The sequence below is a fragment of the Oncorhynchus mykiss genome, chromosome 20 (genome assembly GCF_057628025.1).
Source record: "Oncorhynchus mykiss isolate SJ-2025 chromosome 20, ASM5762802v1, whole genome shotgun sequence".
Taxonomy (NCBI): domain Eukaryota; kingdom Metazoa; phylum Chordata; class Actinopteri; order Salmoniformes; family Salmonidae; genus Oncorhynchus; species Oncorhynchus mykiss.
Window position 1 is genome coordinate 23,867,580 of NC_143041.1, and position 23,106 is coordinate 23,890,685.

Consider the following 23,106-nt stretch of genomic DNA (forward strand, 5'->3'; position numbering starts at 1 on the left):
ACAAGTCAGAGGTATCATAAAGTCCATCTTTAATTATATGAGCTCCATCACAACCCTGTGACTCTCAGATCAATTCAGTGTCTATAAATTAATTATCTGAGAGTGCTTACACATTGCAACTGAGATCCTTTATAGCAAGGACAAACATAGCCAGACAGCATTGGCTATAAATTATCGTTCAGCTTTGGTCTCCTAAACTATGTTCTTATCTCGCTCTTGGTACCACTCAGGACTAAAAACACTACCGCTTCCAATGGCATATATCAAATACACCCCCTCCTGGACAAGATCACAGAGAGACAGTGACTGGCACACAGACATTGTGGAGCCAAGAGATAATTGGTTCCCCCTCAATCATCCCTTCACATGGTTTGAAAGATACGTTTACACATGACACATTCACAGATAAGACTAACCACCCCCTCTCTGGGCCCAAGTAACTTTTCCCCACATAAGCATGCTATAAAATGAATAAAACATCTTATTTATAAATGTTACCAAAAGAATTCTGATTCTGCCACGACACAATGCACAATTGAGAGCATCCTGTCGGGCTGCATCCCCGCCTGGTACTTCAACCGCCCACAATCGTAAGGCTCTCCAGAGGGTAGTGAGGTCTGCACAACTCATCACCGGGGGCAAACTACCTGCCCTCCAGGATACCTACACCACCCGATGTCAAAGGAAGGCCAAAAAGATCATCAAGGGCAACAACCACCCGAGCCACTGCCTGTTCACCCCACTATCATCCAGAAGACGAGGTCAGTACAGGTGCATCAAAGCTGGGACCGAGAGACTGAAAAACAGCTTCTATCTCAAGGCCATCAGACTGTTAAACAGCCATCACTAACATTGAGTGGCTGCTGCCAACATACTGACTAATCTCTAGCCACTTTAATAATGAAAAAAATGATGTAATAACTGTATCACTAGCCACTTTAAACAATGCCACTTTATATCATATTTACATACCCTACATTACTCATCTTATATGTATATACTGTACTCTATACCGCATATACTGCATCTTGCCTATGCCGTTCGGCTATCGCTCATTCATATATTTTTATGTACATATTCTTATTCATTCCTTTACACGTGTGTGTATAAGGTAGTTGTTGTGAAATTGTTAGGTTAAATTACTTGTTAGATATTACTGCATGGTCGGAACTAGAAGCACAAGTATTTCGCTACACTTGCATTAACATCTGCTAACCATGTGCATGTGACAAATACAATTTGATTTGATTTGATTTTGAGATGGGTGGAGGAGGTAAAACCACTGAGTGATGATCTGCTCTGATTCGGCTGCAGTGTTGAGTAGTGTGAAGACGGAGAAAGGAGACTTGTTTTGTGGAGATGATAGTGCTGTTAATGGGATTGGAGAGGATGGGAGTGGTGACAAGCTTTTGTTGTGTTTCCGTCCATGTGGGTGTGGAGGGTAATGAGAAGGCTGATGTGATTGCTAAGAGTGCTGTGAGGCAAGAGAGGGTAATTATTCAGGCCCCGCTGGGTCGCAGGGATGTCAAGTCCTTGTTCGGGGCTAAAGGGCTCAATCTTAGGCAAAGGGAGTGGGATGCTAGTAGTAAGGGGAGGCAATTTTATATCATGCATCGGTCAGTAAAGGAAGAGGTATGGGATGTGGGAGAGAGGAAGTTGTGTGGAGTAGACTGCAGTTTGGGCAGATTTGAATGCCACATTGATTATGATAGGGAGACATGAAACAGGTCTGTGTGATGAGTGTTTAGTGGAGGAAACGGTGGAGCATGTGTTGATATTTTGTGAATTGTATGACATAGATGGGGGGAGATTGTGTGAAAGGGTTGGGGTTTGGGTGGTGTATTTCGGGGTAGGGAAGTGGTGTCTCGGGCTCTATTTCTCCTTCTTAGAGGAACAGGACTAATTAAGATAATTTATTATAGTTAGACCGTGGCTTCCCTCACCCTCCAGTACAGTAGGTGGCGGTGTATGCACCTTGAACGTTGGATGCGATTTGCAAACGCAATCCCAAAGAAGGAGAAGTTACTTCCGGGTAAAGAAGCAAGCGTAGTCAGTTAGCTCTCAAATGTCACAAAGAGTGTGATATTAGTCGATTTCAGAGATGTGTGCATGGAAAGTATTATTGAATAGGTACGGAATGCCGACACTCATCACATGGCTGCAATAGCCAAAAAAGCATTTTGTGAACTAGCATGTTACTTTTACCGTTCAACTGGAAACCTATTAGCTAGCATAACAGTAGTAGTGTCATATTTTTGCTTGCTAACGTTAGTCCTTTTTTTGACACCAACAAGATGCATAGGAGAGGAGTAGGTGGGGAGCTATCGCCAAAAAGTAGCTTGCAGAGGTAATTTGTTTGCCGTCATGTTGTCTATAGATGAATGTGCCCATCTACAAAATGTAAATAATCAAGTCATGGCATTGAAGTCATTTTCATTACCAGCAAGAAATACAAACATCTTAGCCAATTTGCCAGCAAGCACAAACAAGAGATCCATAAGAGTTCCCAGTTCCGGGTCCAGTTCCAATTTTGCTCTAGTAGCCCATTCACTAAGGGTATTGAATGTTCCTGAGTCATTTTTTTATGCATGCTCCATGAGGTTCATGCTTTGTATTTATTCAATTAATTGAAACTCAATCAGTTGAGGGTTTTCTGTGTCATTGACAGCTGGCAAAGGCTTTTGCTGGCAAAGCCAAAGGCTTTTGGAGATGCTTGGTGTGGGTGACTTCTATTACGAGCTGGGTGTGCAGATCATTGAAGTATGTCTGGCCCTGAAACACATAAATGGAGATGAGGCTTCTTTGGAACATACTCAAGGGTCATAGCAAAACAATGCATTTGTAATGTGCCTTTCATTTATGTTTTATCTCTGTTTTAGGACTTATTACCCTGGATGAGCTCCAGTACAGAGCGGGTGCATCATCAGGGAAGGGGGAAATCTGCTCAGAATGTGAGCCAGTGAGTACCATCAGACAAATATTTGAAATTATGCATTCAATTGTGTCTCCTAAGAAATGCAGGAAGTCAACAGTCATATTTAATACAATAATGCACACAATTATTCATACACTTTTGTGCAATTTCATTATGAAGTCAAAATTGTATCTCTGTTCTCCACTCCAGAGATGACTTGGTGGCGGGCCATAAAGAAGCTGAAAGTAATGGAGAATGGGTTTGGGGTGATTCCTGTTGGAAGCTCTTACCTTGTGCAGTCAGTGCCAGCAGAGCTCAACATGGACCACACTGTGGTACTTCAGCTGGCTGAGGTAATCCTTCATTTCACCTCTTGAATCTGTATTGTGTGGCTACCTAATCAGTTATGACTTGACAAAAATGTCTCAGAATACTGATTGTGAGATTAGAGGGCACTGTTTGATTTTTTTTGTGAGCGATTACCAACATCATGCTTGGGTCCAGAACATGCTACACGGATACTTGCTTTTGCATGAGTCATTTAGAGGACTGCAAATATGGTGCCAGATGTCATGAATATTTGTTTTTCTGCCAATTTTCAGAAGAAGGGCTACATTTCAGTGAGTGAGATCAGAGAGTCTCTCAAGTGGGAGCGAGAGCGTGTCTGTCATGTGCTGGTAAGTTTAGGAGGAGGCGATGTTGTAGTACTCGAGTCAGGTCTTGAGACCACATATTTAGTGCCTTGGTCTTGTCTCTGTGTCGGATATATTTTTACTCAGTCTTGACTCTCTCTCGTACAATGAGGACTCGTCATTTCTTGCAGAGACCAGCGGAGTGAAAAATTCCTAATTATCAGCTCCCATTCAGTCAGCCCATAAAACCGCTTCGCCAGGCCAAATATTCACACTCCTTTCATGACACATTAATATCCACACTCCTTTCATGACACATAAATATCTTATTTATTCGTAACATTACTGTCCTTTACTTTCGTTGAAAAATATCATTAAACTTTGTCAGAATTTCCTTGATTCGTTGGTAGGGAAGAGTGGAGGACATTGTGTGAAATTTGGACGCTCACTATCAGTAAGGGGAGACTTGGGGAAGTTGTAACATATTTCATCCTATTATCTATTCTAGATCTGTCAGGGTTAGTGGCAGGTAGCCTAGTTGTTAAGAGCATTGGGCCAGTAACCGAAAGGTCGCTGGTTCAGAATCTGCTGTTCTGCCCTTAACTGCCTTGGTCAACTCTTATTATTGTGGCGATATGACACAATAACAACCATGGTCTTGAATTGGACTCACATTTTTCTGGTCTTGACTTGGCCTCGCTACCCTCCCTGTCTTGGTCTTGACTTGGTCTCGATTTGCTCTGGTCTCGAACACAACCCTGGGAGGAGGATATTTTACAGAAGGAAATTGTTAGCTACACACTAATTAGGACTGACAAAGGACCATAGAACCATGGTTCTTGATTTAGTTTTAGTTCCCCACCTATGGAGCCAGATACCTGCCAAAAAGTTGAACGTACGCATCGTTAGGATTGGAAGAAAAGCCATGCGTAAATGTGAAATTTCATAAAAAACACCATGTTACGATTACGGACTAACATTTTAGGCTTGAATAAATCTTGTGTTGCTGGGGTCTGTCTGCAATCATAACCAGTAGTATCTACCAGTAATAATGAATCATAACCAGTAGTGTCTAACAGGAATAATGAAACATAACCAGTAGAGGTCGACCGATTAATCGGAATGGCCGATTAATTAGGGCCGATTTCAAGTTTTCATAACGCCGGTTTGCCGATTTTATTATTATTTTTTTTTTTACACCTTTATTTAATCTTTATTTAACTAGGAAAGTCAGTTAAGAACACATTCTTATTTTCAATGATGGCCTAGGAACGGTGGGTTAACTGCCTCGTTCAGGGACAGAAAGACAGATTTTCACCTTGTCAGCTCGGGGGATCCAATCTTGCAACCTTACAGTTAACTAGTCTAACGCAATAACGACCTGCCTCTCTCTCGTTGCACTCCACAAGGAGACTGTCTGTTACGCAAATGCAGTAAGCCAAGGTAAGTTGCTAGCTAGCATTAAACTTACCTTAAAAAACAATCAATCATAATCACTAGTTAACTACACATGGTTGATGATATTACTAGATATTATCTAGCGTGTCCTGTCTTGCATATAATCTGACTGAGCATACAAGTATCTAAGTATCTGACTGAGCGGTGGTAGGCAGAAGCAGGCGCGTAAACATTAATTCAAACAGCACTTTCGTGCGTTTTGCCAGCAGCTCTTCGTTGTGCGTCAAGCATTGCACTGTTTATGACTTCAAACCTATCAACTCCTGAGATGAGGCTGGTGTGACCGAAGTGAAATGGCTGGCTAGTTAGCGTGCGCTAATAGCGTTTCAAACTTCACTTGCTCTGAGCCTTGGGGTGGTTGTTTCCCTTGCTCTGCATGGGTAATGCTGCTTCGATGTGGTGGCTGTTGTCGTTGTGTTGCTGGTTCGAGCCCAGGGAGGAGCGAGGAGAGGGACGGAGGCTATACTATTACACTGGCAATACTAAAGTGCCTATAAGAACATCCAATAGACAAAGGTTAATGAAATACAAATGGTATAGAGGGAAATAGTCCTATAATAACTACAACCTAAAAATTCTTACCTGGGAATATTGAAGACTCATGTTAAAAGGAACCACCAGCTTTCATATGTTCTCATGTTCTGAGCAAGGAACTGAAATGTTAGCTTTCTTACATAGCACATATTGCACTTTTACGTTCTTCTCTAACACTTTGTTTTTGCATTATTTAAACGAAATTAAACATGTTTCATTATCTACTTGAGGCTAAATTGATTTTGTTGCTGTATTATATTAAGTTCAAATAAGTGTTCATTCAGTATTGTTGTAATTGTCATTATTACAAATACCATTTTTTTTAAATTGGCCGATTAATCGGCATCTGCTTTTTTGGTCCTCCAATAATCGGTATCGGCGTTGAAAAATCATAATCGGTCGACCTCTAATGACCAGTAGTGTCTACCAGGAATAATGAAACATAACCAGTAGTACCGTGCCTTGCAAAAGTATTCATCCCGCTTGGCGGTTTTCCTATTTTGTTGCATTACAAGCTGTAATTTAAATAGATTTTTATTTCGATTTCATTTTATGAACAACAGAGTCCAAATTGGTGAAGTGAAATGAAAAAAATTACGTTTAAAAAAATTTAAAAATAAGAAAAGTTGTGCGTGAATATGTATTCACCCCCTTTGCTATGAAGCCCTAAATAAGATCTGGTGCAACCAATTACCTCCAGAAGTCACATAATTAGTTAGATTGCACACAGGTGGACTTTATTTAAGTGTCACATGATCTGTCACATGATCTCAGTATATATACACCTGTTCTGAAAGGCCCCAGAGTCTGCAACACCACTAAGCAAGGGGCACCACCAAGCAGGCAGCACCATGAAGACCAAGGAGCTCTCCAAACAGGTCAGGGGCAAAGTTGTGGAGAAGTACAGATCAGGGTTGGGTTATAAAAAGAATATCCCAAACTTTGAACATCCCAGGGAGCAACATTAAATCCATGATAAAAAAATTAAAAGAAAATGGCACCACAACAAACCTGCCAAGAGAGGGCCGCCCACCAAAACTCACGGACCAGGCAAGGAGGGCAATAATCAGAGAGGCAACAAAGAGACCAAAGATAACCCTGAAGGAGCTGCAAAGCTCCACAGCGGAGATTGGAGTATCTGTCCATAGGACCACTTTAAGCTGTACACTCCACAGAGCTGGGCTTTTCGGAAGAGTGGCCAGAAGAAAAGCCAATATTTAAATAAAAAAATAAGCAAATATGTTTGGTGTTCGCCAAAAGGCATGTGGGAGACTCCCAAACATATGGAAGAAGGTACTCTGTTTAGATGAGACTAAAATGTAGCTTTTTGGCCATCAAGGAAAAAACTATGTGTGGCATAAACCCAACTCATCACCCCGAGAACATCACCCCCACAGTGAAGGATGGTGTTGATAGTATCATGCTGTGGGTATGTTTTTCATCGGCAGGGACTGGGGAATTGGTCAGAATTGAGGGAATGATGGATGGCGCTAAATACAGGGAAATCATTGAGGGAAAACTGTTTCAGTCTTCCAGAGATTTGAGACTGGGACGGAGGTTCACCTTCCAGCAGGACAATAACCCTAAGCATATAAGCATACTGATAAAGCAACACTCGAGTGGTTTAAGGGGAAACATTTTAATGTCTTGGAATGGCCTAGTCAAAGCCCAGACCTCAATCCAATTGAGAATCTGTGGGATGACTTAAAGATTGCTGTACACCAGCGGAACCCATCTGATTTGAAGGAACAGTTTTGCCTTGAAGAATGGGCAAAATTCTCAGTGGCTAGATGTGCCAAGCTTATAGAGACATAGACCAAGAGACTTGCAGCCTTAATTGCTGCAAAAGGTGGCTCAAAGGTATTGACTTTTGGGGGGTGAATAGTTATGCACGCTCAAATGTTTTGCGTCTTCAAAGTTGTAGGCATGTTGTGTAAATCAAACGATACAAACCCCCAAAAAATAAATTTTAATTCCAGGTTGTAAGGCAACAAAATAGGAAAAATGCCAAGGGGGGGTCAATACTTTCACAAGCCACTGTATCTACCAGTAATAATGAAACAGAATAATAATAATAGATGTTTGGTGAATCTATGAATTATAGTGGGGCAAAAAAGTATTTAGTCAGACACCAATTGTGCAAGTTCTCCCACTTTAAAAGATGAGAGAGGCCTGTAATTTTCATCATACATACACTTCAACTATGACAGACAAACTGAGAAAAAAATCCAGAAAATCACATTGTAGGATTTTTAATTCATTAATTTGCAAATTATGGTGGAAAATACGTATTTGGTCAATAACAAAAGTTTCTCAATACTTTGTTATATATACCCTTTGTTGGCAATGACAGAGGTCAAATGTTTTCTGTAAGTCTTCACAAGGTTTTCACAAACTGTTTCTGGTATTTTGGCCCATTCCTCCACGCAGATCTCCTCTAGAGCAGTGATGTTTTGGGGCTGTTGCTGGGCAACAGACTTTCAACTCCCTCCAAAGATTTTCTATGGGGTTGAGATCTGGAGACTGGCTAGGCCACTACAGGACCTTGAAATGCTTCAGTGTGTTTGTGATCATTGTCATGCTGAAAGACCCAGCCACGTTTCATCTTCAATGCCCTTGCTGATGGAAGGAGGTTTTCACTCAAAATCTCACGATACATGGCCCCATTCAATCTTTCCTTTACACGGATCAGTCGTCCTGGTCCCTTTGCAGAAAAACAGCCCCAAAGCATGATGTTTCCACCCCCATGCTTCACAGTAGGTATGGTGTCTTTGGATGCAACTCAGCATTCTTTGTCCTCCAAACACGACGAGTTGAGTTTTTACCAAAAAGTTATATTTTGGTTTCATCTGACCATATGACATTCTCCCAATCTTCTTCTGGATCATCCAAATGCTCTCTAGCAAACTTCAGACGGGCCTGGACATGTACTGGCTTAAACAGGGGGACACGTCTGGCACTGCAGGATTTGAGTCCCTGGCGGCGTAGTGTGTTACTGATGGTAGGCTTTGTTACTTTGGTCCCAGCTCTCTGCAGGTCATTCACTAGGTCCCCCTGTGTGGTTCTGGGATTTTTGCTCACCGTTCTTGTGATCATTTTGACCCCACAGGGTGAGGTCTTGCGTAGAGCCCCAGATCGAGGGAGATTATCAGTGGTCTTGTATGTCTTCCATTTCCTAATAATTGCTCCCACAGTTGATTTCTTCAAACCAAGCTGCTTACCTATTGCAGATTCAGTCTTCCCAGCCTGGTGCAGGTCTACAATTTTGTTTCTGGTGTCCTTTGACAGCTCTTTGGTCTTGGCCATAGTGGAGTTTGGAGTGTGACTGTTTGAGGTTGTGGACAGGTGTCTTTTATACTGATAACAAGTTCAAACAGGTGCCATTAATACAGGCAACGAGTGGAGGACAGAGGAGCCTCTTAAAGAAGAAGTTACAGGTCTGTGAGAGCCAGAAATCTTGCTTGTTTGTAGGTGACCAAATACTTATTTTCCACCATAATTTGCAAATAAATTCATAAAAAATCCTACAATGTTATTTTCTGGATTTTTTCTTCTCATTTTGTCTGTCATAGTTGAAGTGTACCTATGATGAAAATTACAGGCCTCTCATCTTTTTAAGTGGGAGAACTTGCACAATTGGTGTCTGACTAAATACTTTTTTTGCCCCACTGTATGTATGACCACTGGAGTCTTTGCCACTCAAAATATTTTTTTTTGAATATTTAGATATTTATTTCATCACTCAAAATCTAATATGAATGTAAAAATGATTTTGACATGATTTATATGAATCGGGTCATTAACATATCGACTTTGAAATGAACAAGGGAGATGTTAAAAGTAGTCTGTCTGGCATAAGCGTATAACCACACTTTACAATAACTCTGTTGCAGTGGTCTTAGGTAGTCTCCGTATAGGCTGTTCCCTCCATCACGACACTGCTGCCGAGTTGAAGAGCTTGTGATCTCTATGCAGCACCATGCGCTTTCGGAATTGCACCCTTCAGCCTCAGAAGATGCCATTCTGCAGGCATGCAGTCATAGTCATTATACTCTAATGTAGACCTATTTGCCTACTAGCCAAATTAAGTGCAGAGCATGCATGATGCATACAACTTGTAATTTCAACATATTTGAAGATTTAATTCATCCTCCATTCAGTTTGTTCCGTCAGTATGTCATCAAGTCAGTCATTTGTCTGAGTTGCAATAGAAATTAAATCAAAGAGAATAGTGTTCTATTCTTACCCATTTGTTTATTAAAATCAATGTGTATTCTACATTCTCCAAAGTTCTTTTAGCCTATTACTTTAAATATTCAATGTTTAATTTAGGCCTATTCAAATAAAAAATAGGCCTTCAACTTGTAGGCATTGCAATTTAGGCTATCATTTTGGGTACTGGTATCTTGCGGACATATTTTGGAACTCCCATTTGTGTTTTATAACTGGATAGGGCTCACCTTAAAAAGAGAACCTAGCTCATAGGCCTCTAAATAAATGTTGAACAAAATAGTTGAAGAAGCATGTGCAGTGGCTGATATGGAAAACAGATTTGGCAATAAGAATAGTCTATAGACAGTCTTGACCATTTGGGACCTCTTGTCTATTTCGCTCATATAAGAATATTTTGAAGATAAATAATCTGACCTTGACATCATTTGAGTAAATTTTAGGTGTACCTGTGGATGTATTTCAAGGCCTACCTTCAAACTCAGTGCCTCTTTGCTTGACATCATGGGAAAATCAAAAGAAATCAGCCAAGACCTCAGAAAAACAATTGTAGATCTCCACAAGTCTGGTTCATCCTTGGGAGCAATTTTCAAACGCCTAAAGGTACCATGTTCATCTGTACAAACAATAGTGTGCAAGTATAAACACCATGGGACCACGCAGCCGTCATACCTCTCAGGAAGGAGACGCGTTCTGTCTCCTAGAGATGAACGTACTTTGGTGCGAGAAGTGCAAATCAATCCCAGAACAACAGCAAAGGACATTGTGAAGATATAGATACAAAAGTATCCTATATCGAGTCCCATATCGACATAACCTGAAAGGCCGCTAGGCAAGGAAGAAGCCACTGCTCCAAATCCGCCATAAAAAAGCTAGACTACTGTTTGCAACTGCACATGCGGACAAAGATCGTACTTTTTGGAGAAATGTCCTCTGGTCTGATGAAACAAAAATAGAACTGTTTGGCCATAATGACCATCGTTATGTTTGGAGGAAAAAGGGGGATGCTTGCAAGCTGAAGAACACCATCCCAACCGTGAAGCACGGGGGTGGCAGCATCATGTTGTGGGGGTGCTTTGCTGCAGGAGGGAGTGGTGCACTTCACAAAACAGATGGCATCATGAGGAAGGGAAATTATGTGGATATATTGAAGCAACATCTCAAGACATCAGTCAGGAAGTTAAAGCTTGGTCGCAAATGGGTCTTCCAAATGGACAATGACCCCAAGCATACTTCCAAAGTTGTGGCAAAATGGCTTAAGGACAACAAAGTCAAGGTATTGGAGTGGCCATCACAAAACCCTGACCTCAATCCTATAGAAAATTTGTGGACAGAACTGAAAATGCGTGTGCGAGTAAGGAGGCCTACAAACCTGACTGTTACACCAGCTCTGTCAGGAGGAATGGGCCAAAATTCACCCAATTTATTGTGGGAAGCATGTGGAAGGCTACCTGAAACATTTGACCCAAGTTAAACAATTTAAAGGCAATGCTACCAAATACTAATTGAGTGTATGTAAACTTTTGACCCGCTGGGAATGTGATGAAAGAAATATAAGCTGAAATCATTCTCTCTACTATGATTCTGACATTTCACATTCTTAAAATAAAGTGGTGATCCTAACTGACCTAAGACATGGAATTTTTACTAGAATTAAATGTCAGGAATTGTGAAAAACTACGTTTAAATGTATTTGGCTAAGGTGTATGTAAACTTCCGACTTCAACTGTACCTCCCAGCATAACATCAATTTTTCTCCCCTTGATTTACTTTGGAGTCTGTGTTATTGGAGAATGACAACTACTAACACTCAGGACAGGTTATAGCCAAGCCTTAATCAACATTTTGTTTTGTCTCATTTATTGATATGGATATAGCCTCTGTGTGATGGGGTTGTGCAACGCAAATGGCTATAACAAGCCTACATACCGAGTGGAATTCACTAATACAACAATCAAAATGTCTAATATAAGGCCTACAGTCCGTGCTCTTAAAATCTATGAAAACGTGTGATTCATTAGGTTACATGATCACCACAATACCGCCACGCAGCTATAAATATGTATTATGCAATTATATGGCAATTATATAACGACAGCATGGCATATTTAGAGAACGGAATAGGCCTAGCCTAAATCATATTTACATTCTATTTTGCAGCTCAGGCGGTTATTCTAGACACGGTTTTTCTTTGTATTTATCATTCTCGCACAAGTAATTTGCTGAAGGCCCAAGCCTATACTACGTAATCTACTCGTATAACGTCATTATTGAATGCAGTTCTAAAACAAGTTCTAGACTTTTATTTTGGAAATGAACCCTGAAGCTGCAAAGCAACTAACATCTGGGCTAGAGTTGCTTGATTGACGAGCTACATTCAGTTCATGTCCTTTGCAGATGCCACATTACTGACAAAAGATTGTATGCATAAAAAAAAGTTCTGTAACCGAGTAAAGTAAGAATTGAAAAGTGTAAATGTTCATTCATAGTCGTAACACAGGTTTTGTACATTTACAGATCAATTGTAACGTTTACATTTCATGTTTCAGACATGGCTTTTCTTACTATCTTAACATTTTATGTATGGATTTTCTTATGATCCTAATGATATGTACGTTCAATCTTTTGGCAAGTATCTGGCTCTATACCCACCATCCTAACACACTCCTTGTTGTCTTAGGAACACCTGTTGAAAGAGGGCTTGGCATGGTTGGATTCCCAAGCTTCTGGAGAGCCACAGTATTGGCTGCCAGCCCTCTTCTCGGAGTTGACTTCCCTTGATGTCACACCCGAAGAGGCCAATCAGATGACGCCTTAAGAAAAATTGTTTTTTGGGAAGTCTTTGAACTTTGAACAATTTGTGCATGTTGCAAATGTCCTGAATTGTAATGGGGTGTATATAACTTCCAAGGGTAGGTACACATCATCTTGCTTCCCATCAGTGATTGTGGCGATGAAAACTAGGTTAAATGTTATGTTTTCTGTGGCAGTTGTCAATCATGGATTTGTTATACAGTTTCAATTACTTTTTATTAAAACAGAGTAATTCTTTGCATATTGCAGTTCATGATACAAAACAATGTGTACTTCCATGACGACACAACTGTGAAGACAACTTTATTTGTTGCTTCCCACATGAATCCCATTTGAACCATTTCATTTTCAGATGGCATCATTTGAACCATTTCATTTTCAGATGGCATCATTTGACCATTAATCGTTTGACTCTATTATGCAACACGTTATGCATGCAGGAGGTTTAAGGGCAGAAAGTCAGTATAGTTTAATTACGCAAAGTAAACAGTTCAGCAGAGATTATAACAGAGTAAATATGGGAAACCATTAAATAGCAAAGCAATACATTCCTATCACCCAGCAATGGAGGCAAATTCTACTCCAAGACCAAAATGAAGTACCTTCAAACAAATATATTATATGGTATGATACATTTCAGGCGAAATAAATTAGCTACGGATTTACCAGACATTTAATTCTTAACTTATTTGACCAGGTAAGAGGACATTTACAGTAATGAACAGGGGACTATAAATGTTATTTATATAATATCCTGAATTGGTTGTTAGCCCATATTTATTCCCCCCCCCTTACTAAATAATTAGTAGAGTATCAGCTTTTTTTATGAGTAGTCAACTCACAAACAACTCTCTGGATTGTGAGGAAGTAGCATCTCTACACCTCATGGCTGTAGACGTGGTCTTCATATAAAGCCTGTTCCATTCCGTCACAGATGAGCGTGCAGAAGGGGCACACTCTGTGGCTGTGCTCGTGCAGCTCCAGCTCGTCCTGGGTGATGCCAGGGAAGGACTCATGGCAGTGACGACACTCCAAGGACAACTATGGGACAGGCACAGGTCTTAAGTGGTAATAATATTGTATCTAGACTGGATTGCCTTAACTATACCGTCGGACAGAAATTATTGTGGATAGAGCAGTATGAAATCAACCCTTCGATCCCAAATCACTTGTGATTGTTGTTGTAATCTGTATTAATACCATGTGTACCATAGGAATGACTTGACATACCTCTTCCTCCAGGTTTGTAGCCGTGCCTGCAAACAGAATCGTATTTCAGTCATAATTGAACGTGTTATTTTTTCAAGGTGTGTCTGTGAGGCACAAGTGGTGTTCGTTTAGGAATATTTTGGTGAGGCTTCCCAATAGCTGGACAATTGGGATTACCTGGGGTTTCATATGGGTTCCAAGAGTGGAGAGAGTCAGCCAGTTCCTCTTGCTGGGTAGGGTCAGTTGAAGAGCCATAAGGGTTGAGATGCTGCATGGGCACTGGAGCAGCCTGGACGTCATCAAATTCCTTGCGAAGTCTTTCAATATCTCTTTTGAGATCCTGCCAGACGGAATACATTGGAAAAATCTCAAGGTAAGCAAATGCCCCTAATTTTATTGTAAAGTAAATAATTAAATGACTAGTAAATAGTAGGACAATTCATAAAAATCACCTGATTCTCTCTGGACAACTCCTCTTTCTCTACTTTAGCGATCTCTGCCATGTTTTCTTTCTCCTCAATGATTTTGTTTAACTTTGAAAGTTGCATCTGAGAGGAGAAAGCGGGCAACTTGTGATCAGCCAAGAGAACAAGGTTAGTGTGTTCTCTGTTCATTTCTTCTCACGGGTCAACTAACTTCATAGAACAAACAACATATTGGTTAGCAAAAATCGGCGCTGGATTGGAAAATTCAGTAGTGTAAGATTCTCAAAGCACCTCTAGTTTGCTGCTCTTCTGCTTTGTCTGATCAGACGTCATGGCCGTGCTCTCCATGCACTCCTTGAGCTCCTCCAGTTCCCTTTCTGCTTGCTCTGCACGTTTGCGGGTATTGTTGGAAGCCTGCAACTCCTTGTGCAACAGTGTCTGAGCCTCCTCCAGCTGACCAAGAAGGGCTTGGTATTGCTCCTGTAGACACACAAGACTACAGTATTACATTGCATAATGGTGTGTAGGGGGAAGGACATGGTTCTTTTCGCAACTTGCTCACACCTTCCAATCACTGTCCACCAACTGCAGTGGCTGCTGCTCCTGCTCCGACAGGCTTCTACGTAATGCCTTGTTCCCAGTCTTCAGGTCCTGTAGATCATGTGTGACACCACACACTCTGTTCAGCGCTGCAGAAAGCCTCTCCTTCTCACTGCTCTGGAGATCCACCTGGAAAGGGTCATGAGGTTATATTATTGTTTTTCTCCAATCAAAAGAAAGCACTCTGACATTGAATGAATTGGCCAAAAGTATTTTAAAGAGTTTGCATTACAGGTATTCCTTCACATTTGATTACTTTGCGGAGTTTGCTGACCTGTAGAAGCTGAATATGATCCTTCAGTTTGTGGGACTCCTGCTCAGATTCTTTGAGCCTTGGGCTCAGCCTATTTACACAGACACAAGGCCACATAGTGTAATTTTTTTTTTTTTAAAGATCCTAAAAGTGATATGACTGGAAAGGTATTGGACTAGATAGCTATGTCCCCATGAATGACTTGAGACAAGAATGACTCACGGTGCAATTTCCACACTTTGGACCTCAATCTTTCCTTTCAACTCCTCTCGCTCCTTCTTCAGCTGTTTGATCTTGTTCAACGCTTGTTCATATTTCTCACAAATAGTTGTCAGAGACTGCAGTAATTTGTGAAAAGAAATGGGAAGTTACATACATGGCAAGGAGACAGAGAACGTGTGGGGACAAAGAATAGAAGTAGCATTGAAAGAAATCTATATTTATGGTATACATACAGCTGTCACATGTTTTGACACTATATTCACCAAATATGTTTCATGAATGGGGGTCAGAGACTGGAGCCATTCGTGGAAAGAAACAGTGAGAAACAAGACAAGGAGAAAGTGGGAAAAAAATTGGTTGTTGCATTGATGGTATTCAGCAGTATAGCCTATAGCTGTCAGATTGGATGCTTTTTTTTTTTACTACTAAGGATTAGCTGTAGTAGTACTGGTAGTTTAGTAATCCAAAATGGGAAAATGGTTTGCGACAGCTACCTCCTGTCCTCTCTGTGATTCATCCATTGATTTGGCATTCTGCGCCAGTTCTTCATGCTCTCTAGTATTCTGTTGCTGCTGCTCCAGTTTGCTCACTAACTGTACCAGTTCCTCTTTGGATTCCTACAGAAACAATATACAATTCATCACCCTCTCAACCTGATTAGGGGCTAGAAAGAAGACAGCTGTTGGAACAAATGACTTGGAAACAAGCCTTAAGGTGGTCAACCTCTTGCTGTTGCTCCTTTAGGGCAGAACACTTCTTCTCTTTCTTACTGCTCTGGAGATCCACCTGGAAATATCATGAAAATCTATGGTTGGATTGTCTTGAGTTTCACATTTTAAAACGCTGTGGGTTACAGGCATTTGTTCACATTATATTGCTTTGCTGGTTGTGCAGACCTGTAAAAGCTGAATGTGAGCCTTCAGTCTGTGTGACTCCCGCTCAGATTCTTTGAGCCTTGGGCTCAGCCTGTATACACAGGAGCATAGGGAACCACATCAAAGTGACACAATTGTCAAAACATTCCAAAACCAGATGATATCATGAGAGAATATTTGATTTTAAAATCACTGGAGCGGTGTTCTGAAGGGGAGACTATGTTGCCATGCATTGAATGGATTGCTCCAGACAAGAATGACTCACTGTGCGATCTCCACACTTTGGACCTCAACCTTTCCTCTTAACACCTCTCGTTCTTTCTTTAGCTGTTTGATCTTGATCAACGCTCTTTCATATTTCTCACAAATAGGGGTCAGAGACTGCAGCCATTCATGAAAAGAAATAGCAAGTTAGATACACGACCAGCAGACTGAAAATGAGGAAAACAAGTAGTAGCATTGAAAAATATTGATTGTATACATACAGCTGTCACATGTTTTGACACTAAATTCCCCAAATATTTTTCATGAATGGGGGTCAGAGACTGCAGCCATTCATGGAAAGAAACAGTTAGAAACAAGACAGGGAGACAGAAACAAGACGTGAATACAGAGAAAGTGGAGAAAGAGGTTGTTACAATGAAAAAGCATTGATGGTTTTTTAGATGCATAGCCTGCAGCTGTCATCAGATATTTTGTTACCACTGAGATACAAATTCACTCTATTAATAGAATAAGTATTAGTAATCCCAAATGGGAAATTGGTTTGCAACAGTTACCTCCTGTCCTCTCTGTGATTCATCCAATGATTTGGCATTCTGTGCCAGTTCTTCATGCCCCCTAGTATTCTCTTGCTGTTGCTCCAGTTTGCTCACTAACTGTACCAGTTCCTTTTTGGATTCCTACAGAAACGATATACAATTCATCACCCTCTCAACCTGATTTAGGGGCTAGAAGTACAACTGCTTGTGGAAAGAAAAGACATGCAAACAAACCTTGAGGTGATCAATCTCTTGTTGCTGCTCCTTCAGGGCACATGTCAGAGTCTCATTTTGCTCTTTCAGTTGCCCCAACTCCATGGTCAGCTCTTCTTTCTCCCTCTCACTTTTTTCCACCTGTTCCTAGATTCAGAGGTGCTTAAATCATGTCCATAATCTCTTAATTTGTTTGGATAGTTCCATCTATCCATTAAGTATACTCTGAGTGTACAAAACATTAGGAACACCTTTCTAATATTGAGTTGCACCCCCTTTTGCCCTCAGAACAGCCTCAATTAATCAAGGCACGGACCATTCTTGATACACACGGGAAACTTGAGTGTGAAAAACCCAGCAGCGTTGCAGTTCTTGACACACTAAAACCGGTACACCTGGCACCTACTATCATAACCCGTTCAAAGGCACATATTTTGTCTTACCCATTCACCCTCTAAATGGCACACATACACAATCCAGGTCTCAAGGCTTAAAAACCCTCCTTTAACCTTTCTCCTCCCCTTCATCTCCACTGAAGTGGATTTAACAGGTGACAACAATAAGGAATCGTAGCTTTCACCTGAATTCACCTGGTCAATCTGTCATGGAAAGAGCAGGTGTTCCTAATGTTTTGTTCACTCAGTGTTGTTCCACCAAGACAAGTTATGTTCAAAAGCATTGATGTTTCAATATGTTGTTTCTTAGTTGTCAGATGGTTGGTGATCAGTGTGTTAAAAAGACACAAAATGGACCAAATATTACCTCCTGCCCTCTGTGTGAGTCATCCATTAGTTTAGTGTTCTGTGTCAGTTCTTCATGCTTTCTTGCATTCTCAGTGTTCCCATCTGCCTGGTATAATTCCTCATTTGACAGCTGCAGAAATAATGTTACAATTCTGTTGCCTCCCATTTTTATTCTCACACATGACTAGGGGCTAGAAATGACCCGCTGTTGGAACAAATAACTTGAAAGCAAACCTTGAGGTGATCAATCTCTTGCTGTTGCTCTTTCAGAGCACTTCTCAGAGTCTCATTTTGTTCTTTCAGTTGCCCCAACTCCATGACCAGCTCTTCTTTCTCCCGCTCACGTTGCTCTACCTTTTCCTAGATTCAGAAATGCAAATCATGTACATAACCTCCTAAGGATCATTTTAGCAAAATAAATTTGCGAGGAACATCCTCACCTTGACCCAGCCACTAAGCAAGCCAAACAGAGAGTGCTGCATTTTTAAGACAAGTATTTCAAGCATGGTCTTCAAAACACAATCAATGTTAGATATGGTGGATTGTATTGTACCTGAGTTATGATAACCAAGAGGTCATTTTCAAGGCTGCAGTCTGTGCTTTGTTCCCCTGGGGTTTTAAAACAGAAGGGGGTGCTGGCTCCTCTCACTTGGCCAGTGCTATCAACATAGCAGAACTGATAGAACGCTGAGTCATCCTTTGGCAAGTAGTATGCTATCAGAATCACAATATCATTGTCAGTGTAATCCCCTGCATAATATTGATCACTTTAATATCAAATACAAATTTAAAGTTAACATTGGCCTACATGTTTCATTAAAAAATAATAACTTGCACTGAACAAAAATATAAATGCAACATGTAAAGTGTTGGTCATAAGCTGAAATAAATTATCCCAGAAATGACCCATGCGCAAGAAAAGCTTTATTCTCTAAAATGTTGTGCACAAATCTGTTTACATCCCTGTTAGTGAGCATTTCTCCTTTGCCAAGATCACAACCGTGGACCATGTGTATGGTATCGTGTGGGCAAGTGGTTTGCTGATGTCAACGTTGTGAACAGAGTGCTCCGTGGTGGTGGGGTTATGGTATGGGCAGGCATAAACTACGGACAATAAACACAATTGCATTTTATCGATCGCAATTTGAATTCCCAGAGATACCGTGACAAAATCCTGAGGCCCATTCTCATGCCATTCATATTTCAGCATGATAATCCCAGTTCTTCCTTGGCCTGCATACTCACCAGAAATGTCACCCATTTGAGCATATTTGGGATGCTCTGGATCGACGCATGTTCCAGGCCCCGCCAATATCCAGCAACTTCGCACAGCCATTGCAGAGGAGAGGGTCAACATTCCACAGGGCACAATCAACAGCCTGATCAACTCTATGCGAAGGAGATGTGTCGCGCTGTATGAGGCAAATGGTGGTCACACCAGATACTGACTGGTATTCTGATCCACGCCACTACCTTATTTATTTTTTACATTTTAAAAGCTATCAGTGATCAACAGATGCATATCTGTATTGCCAGTCATGTGAAATCCATAGATTAGGGCCTAATGCATTTCCTTATGAACTGTAACTCAGTAAAATCTTTGAAATAGTTGCATGTTGCGTTTTATATTTTTGTTCAGTATAAATTGATCACAATAATTCATATCGAAGTTAATGTCAGTGAAAGGTTTGAGGATGAAATTCACACATTACCAGTAAAAAGCACTTGTTTTCTGACTGGCTCCAGTCCTATCAGATCCAATGATGGTTCTACCCACACAAATGTGTGATAATCCTTTGTGGTGCTCCAGCCCACCTGCACAATGATACACATGATAACATATTTATGACTGACAACATATAGAGAGGCATTCCAGACTGGATATTTATTGTTTAAGACAGGTTATTTACTTTGTGGAAATACAATCCATATCATAATGTCAGATTAAACCGATCACACATGAACAATGTTCCCTCTTAACTGCGAGTGGGTGCACAGCTTCCCGGGACTGCTGTGCAGAAGAAATATCAGCAGATGCAGAGAACTTCACTCAACTTTCTAGAGTTTCCCCCCTTAGTTAACACTATCAACGTTTCCCTTTACTGTGGGAATTGTGAACAAATCCACGCAATATTAGCCACTTTCAGTTCAACATACCGAAACAAAACTTAACTTTGCAAGGCTTAGTGTACAAAACTAACTATGCAAGACATTTTGTTGTAGGCAGAATGCATCAGAGTAGGATTCTATTGCATTGACACTCACGACTCAGCCGTACTCTACACAGACCGGTATGGCTTAACCAAACAGAGCTGCAGTAGTATTCTATGCAAATAGACCATTGCCATATATGGATCTGTGCCATTGACTTTGAACTGGACTATGTTTACAGCATAAGCAGTCGTGAGTAGATGTGCTTGTTTTGAGATCAAAGCGAGAGCTTCATGTAGCCACGTGTGCACATTTGCACATATCCTTTGCTAGTTAGTTAGTTATTAGCCCAGTTATAGATCATTTGTAGTCAGCAATGGGGGAGTGATTTGCTCCCTAAAATAACACAAAACGTGTACATTTCTAAAAGCAAGTCTGGTAAAGAGCTTTTTTTGTCTTAAAGGGGCAGTGTTGTTTTTTGAGACAGGCATGAATAAGATAAGTAGCCAATAGATAGAGGGTAGAATAATTTGTCTGATTCTCTGTAATAATGGTATGGGAATAATAATGCATTTTATTTTGTAAAGTGGTTTCCAGGGTTGGGAAGTAAAGGATTTGCATGAAAGGGATTACAAAAAAAGGTAACTAATCCGTTACAAGAAAACATATTGTAATCAGATTACAGATACTTTTGAAAAACTAGATTACTTCGAGGATCACTTTTAAATTCAAAAAGGATCCTTGTGAAAAACAATCTTTGACACTTCTCTGTTTTCTCAATGTCATTCAAATCAGCATTGAAAAAAGGCGCAAGTTTAAGTTTGTTCCACCTGAGCGAGTCTGACCACTATGATGACACACCAAATGTGTTTGATGGATGGCAAAAAAAGCGCAGGAATAGGCTTTTAGGCTACAGTCCAAGCTATGTCTTCCAATGGAGCGACTGCTGTCAGCATCCAAAGATTCTCCAACTTGAATAAACGATTGGAGGTAAGGATGACAGCAGTGGTGTCGTCTACGGCGATACGGATATCACTTATTATTGTTATCTACATAGCGCATTGCTGTGAATCACACTGCTGCTCTCTCATTTACCTATATGCGCCTTACGGATTGTGGTTGTTGTGGATGGCTGTTCACAAATCTAAATGTGTATTTGAACCCAATAATGGTTGAATTCAAGAAGTTTAAGCTGCATATCAATCATTTTTTAAAAACCAGTAGACAGCCAGTGGAAATGCACTTTTGCAACAGCTGCATAGTGCGGGTCCCAGCCTATGGAATACAATTGGGGCTTTTATTGGTCAATCTAATTCATGCTGATAAAATAAATAAATCCATAGGCCTAATGGACACATGCTCAAGCTTGCATACTTTTGATAGACTTAAAGTGTCAATCTGTAGTTGCTACATCTATTTTTGGACTTATACATGTTGTATATATCTATATATATCCATTGATTCTTGAAGAATATAACTTGTAAATGCCTCATGAGCTTAGTTCAACTGTAACACTCCATGAGAACCCAAAATATAAGCTTGTTTTACTCTGTTTGTAAATGTAAACAAACACTGTATTGCCTCCTAACATGGTTAAAACAATCATTTTGATATCATGGATGGCCAGTCCTTGCATCAATATCTCTGTCTATTAATCGGAGAGTGGTTACATTTACCCAGGTCTTCCCTCAGCTTTTTATCAAAAAAGAGGCGGGGCAATCCATTTTGTTATTTTTTTCCATTTTGTTATTTACCCTATAAACAGCTGCATATTATCAAGATGTCAAAGTGTCACCAACAAAAAGGTAAACAATAGGCCTATAGCAAATGCAGCATATGACATTCATTTTTTCACATGTGAATAGCACTTTTCAGTAGTGCTCAAAGCGTGCCATTCCATGAGCACAGCATTTATTTTTCGACTCGAATCATTGAGCCCAGTCAGTCCTCCATGACAACAAAATCATAAACATAGTAGAGCTGGCTAATAAGTCCTTTGTTTTTGGGTTATGCTCAGGTAAAACAATTTGGCTAATCTATGGGATGTATTTTCTACTTAGTTTTTTTTAATGATAGGCCACTCTAGTAGGCCTACATTATGATCAAATAGCCACAGTTGCCTACTTGCCCACTGTCTGAAACTAATTTAAAGTGGGTACAGCCTCAGTGTTCACAGTAAGCACGTGCTGGAAATTACACATATTTTTCATAACATTCAAGTTTGCACTCAGCAGACATGAAATTTGCTCAATGCCAGGAAAAATTAGCGGGAACATTGTTCATCAATATTCATGACAAATTGGTCTATAATCTCACCTTGAATATCCCCACCCAATCTCTGGGATTCGGTTGGATTGCTGCTGTCAGAGTGTAGCAGCAAGTCAAGGCAACATTTGACACATATGAGTTGGGGATTTCCTGAAACACAACCTGGGAAAAGTTTGTTGACAATTCCATGTTGGCTGCAGTTTCGAAGCTCTCCATTCTGTGTTCTGAAATTGAGAATATAACAAAAAGAAAACACGTAGGCTGAACACTTCTGTATCTTCTCTGGCAGCACACATTGTCGATGGGTGGTTGTTAATTATAAGGCATAGAAATTACAAACACTATTACGTTGTTTGCAAAACTAAGTTTCACTTTCCTTTAAAATAGGTTGTGCAATGTTTATGCTTCCCACCAGACCATATTTAACACATAATTATTTTATTGTCAAACATACACTTCTAAACCAATAGATTATTCGAGATTGTTTTATTATGTTTGATCAAGCCATAATAAACCATACAAGGCCACAAATAAAACACAGGAAAGAAAACTAATGTGAAAGGTAACGCAATTCTGTCATTATTACGATCACATGTGTTATGCTGTTTAGCAAAAAAAAAAGTATTTAATAGTTGAACTTACATGAAGTTTGGACTGCCACTGCCTGTTCAACTCAGCGGTGTCGCAACCATAGATTGTGTATATATAAAGGTCGCAAATCAGACGTCAACTCAGAATACTGTTCCAGGTATTAATTTCAAGTGTGCACGAACGTCATCAGCCGTAGGCCTCTCTGGGAAATGT

At 40.4% G+C, this 23,106-nt stretch overlaps 1 protein-coding gene and 1 pseudogene across 11 annotated transcripts; one reads left to right on the forward strand and one right to left on the reverse strand.

Annotated features, from left to right (window-relative positions):
* The first annotated feature begins 1,969 nt into the window (after positions 1 to 1,969).
* Positions 1,970 to 12,823, forward strand: LOC110499133 (vacuolar-sorting protein SNF8-like; annotated as a pseudogene). The gene is made up of 5 exons (XR_016489442.1): positions 1,970 to 2,032; positions 2,880 to 2,959; positions 3,125 to 3,267; positions 3,517 to 3,591; positions 12,449 to 12,823. The product of XR_016489442.1 is annotated as a vacuolar-sorting protein SNF8-like (transcript).
* On the reverse strand, positions 12,773 to 23,106 carry LOC110499132 (uncharacterized). Of its 10 annotated transcripts, XM_090212648.1 has the most exons (21): positions 22,945 to 23,097; positions 22,351 to 22,526; positions 19,596 to 19,698; positions 18,437 to 18,597; positions 18,118 to 18,243; positions 17,903 to 18,013; positions 17,162 to 17,287; positions 16,946 to 17,068; positions 16,652 to 16,711; positions 16,432 to 16,547; positions 16,188 to 16,257; positions 16,015 to 16,077; positions 15,786 to 15,908; positions 15,292 to 15,407; positions 15,091 to 15,160; positions 14,781 to 14,945; positions 14,508 to 14,696; positions 14,244 to 14,339; positions 13,969 to 14,131; positions 13,813 to 13,838; positions 12,773 to 13,623 (listed from the first exon to the last, which is right to left on the reverse strand). In XM_090212648.1, the coding sequence occupies exons 2-21, from the start codon at positions 22,516 to 22,518 to the stop codon at positions 13,459 to 13,461; spliced, it is 2,340 nt and encodes a 779-aa protein (XP_090068774.1). In that variant the 5' UTR covers positions 22,519 to 22,526; positions 22,945 to 23,097; the 3' UTR covers positions 12,773 to 13,458. The 10 variants fall into 10 exon arrangements, with proteins under 10 accessions (XP_090068774.1, XP_090068775.1, XP_090068776.1 ...); XM_090212649.1 differs by lacking the exon at positions 16,652 to 16,711 and having other exon boundaries at positions 22,945 to 23,106; XM_090212650.1 differs by lacking the exon at positions 17,903 to 18,013 and having other exon boundaries at positions 22,945 to 23,096.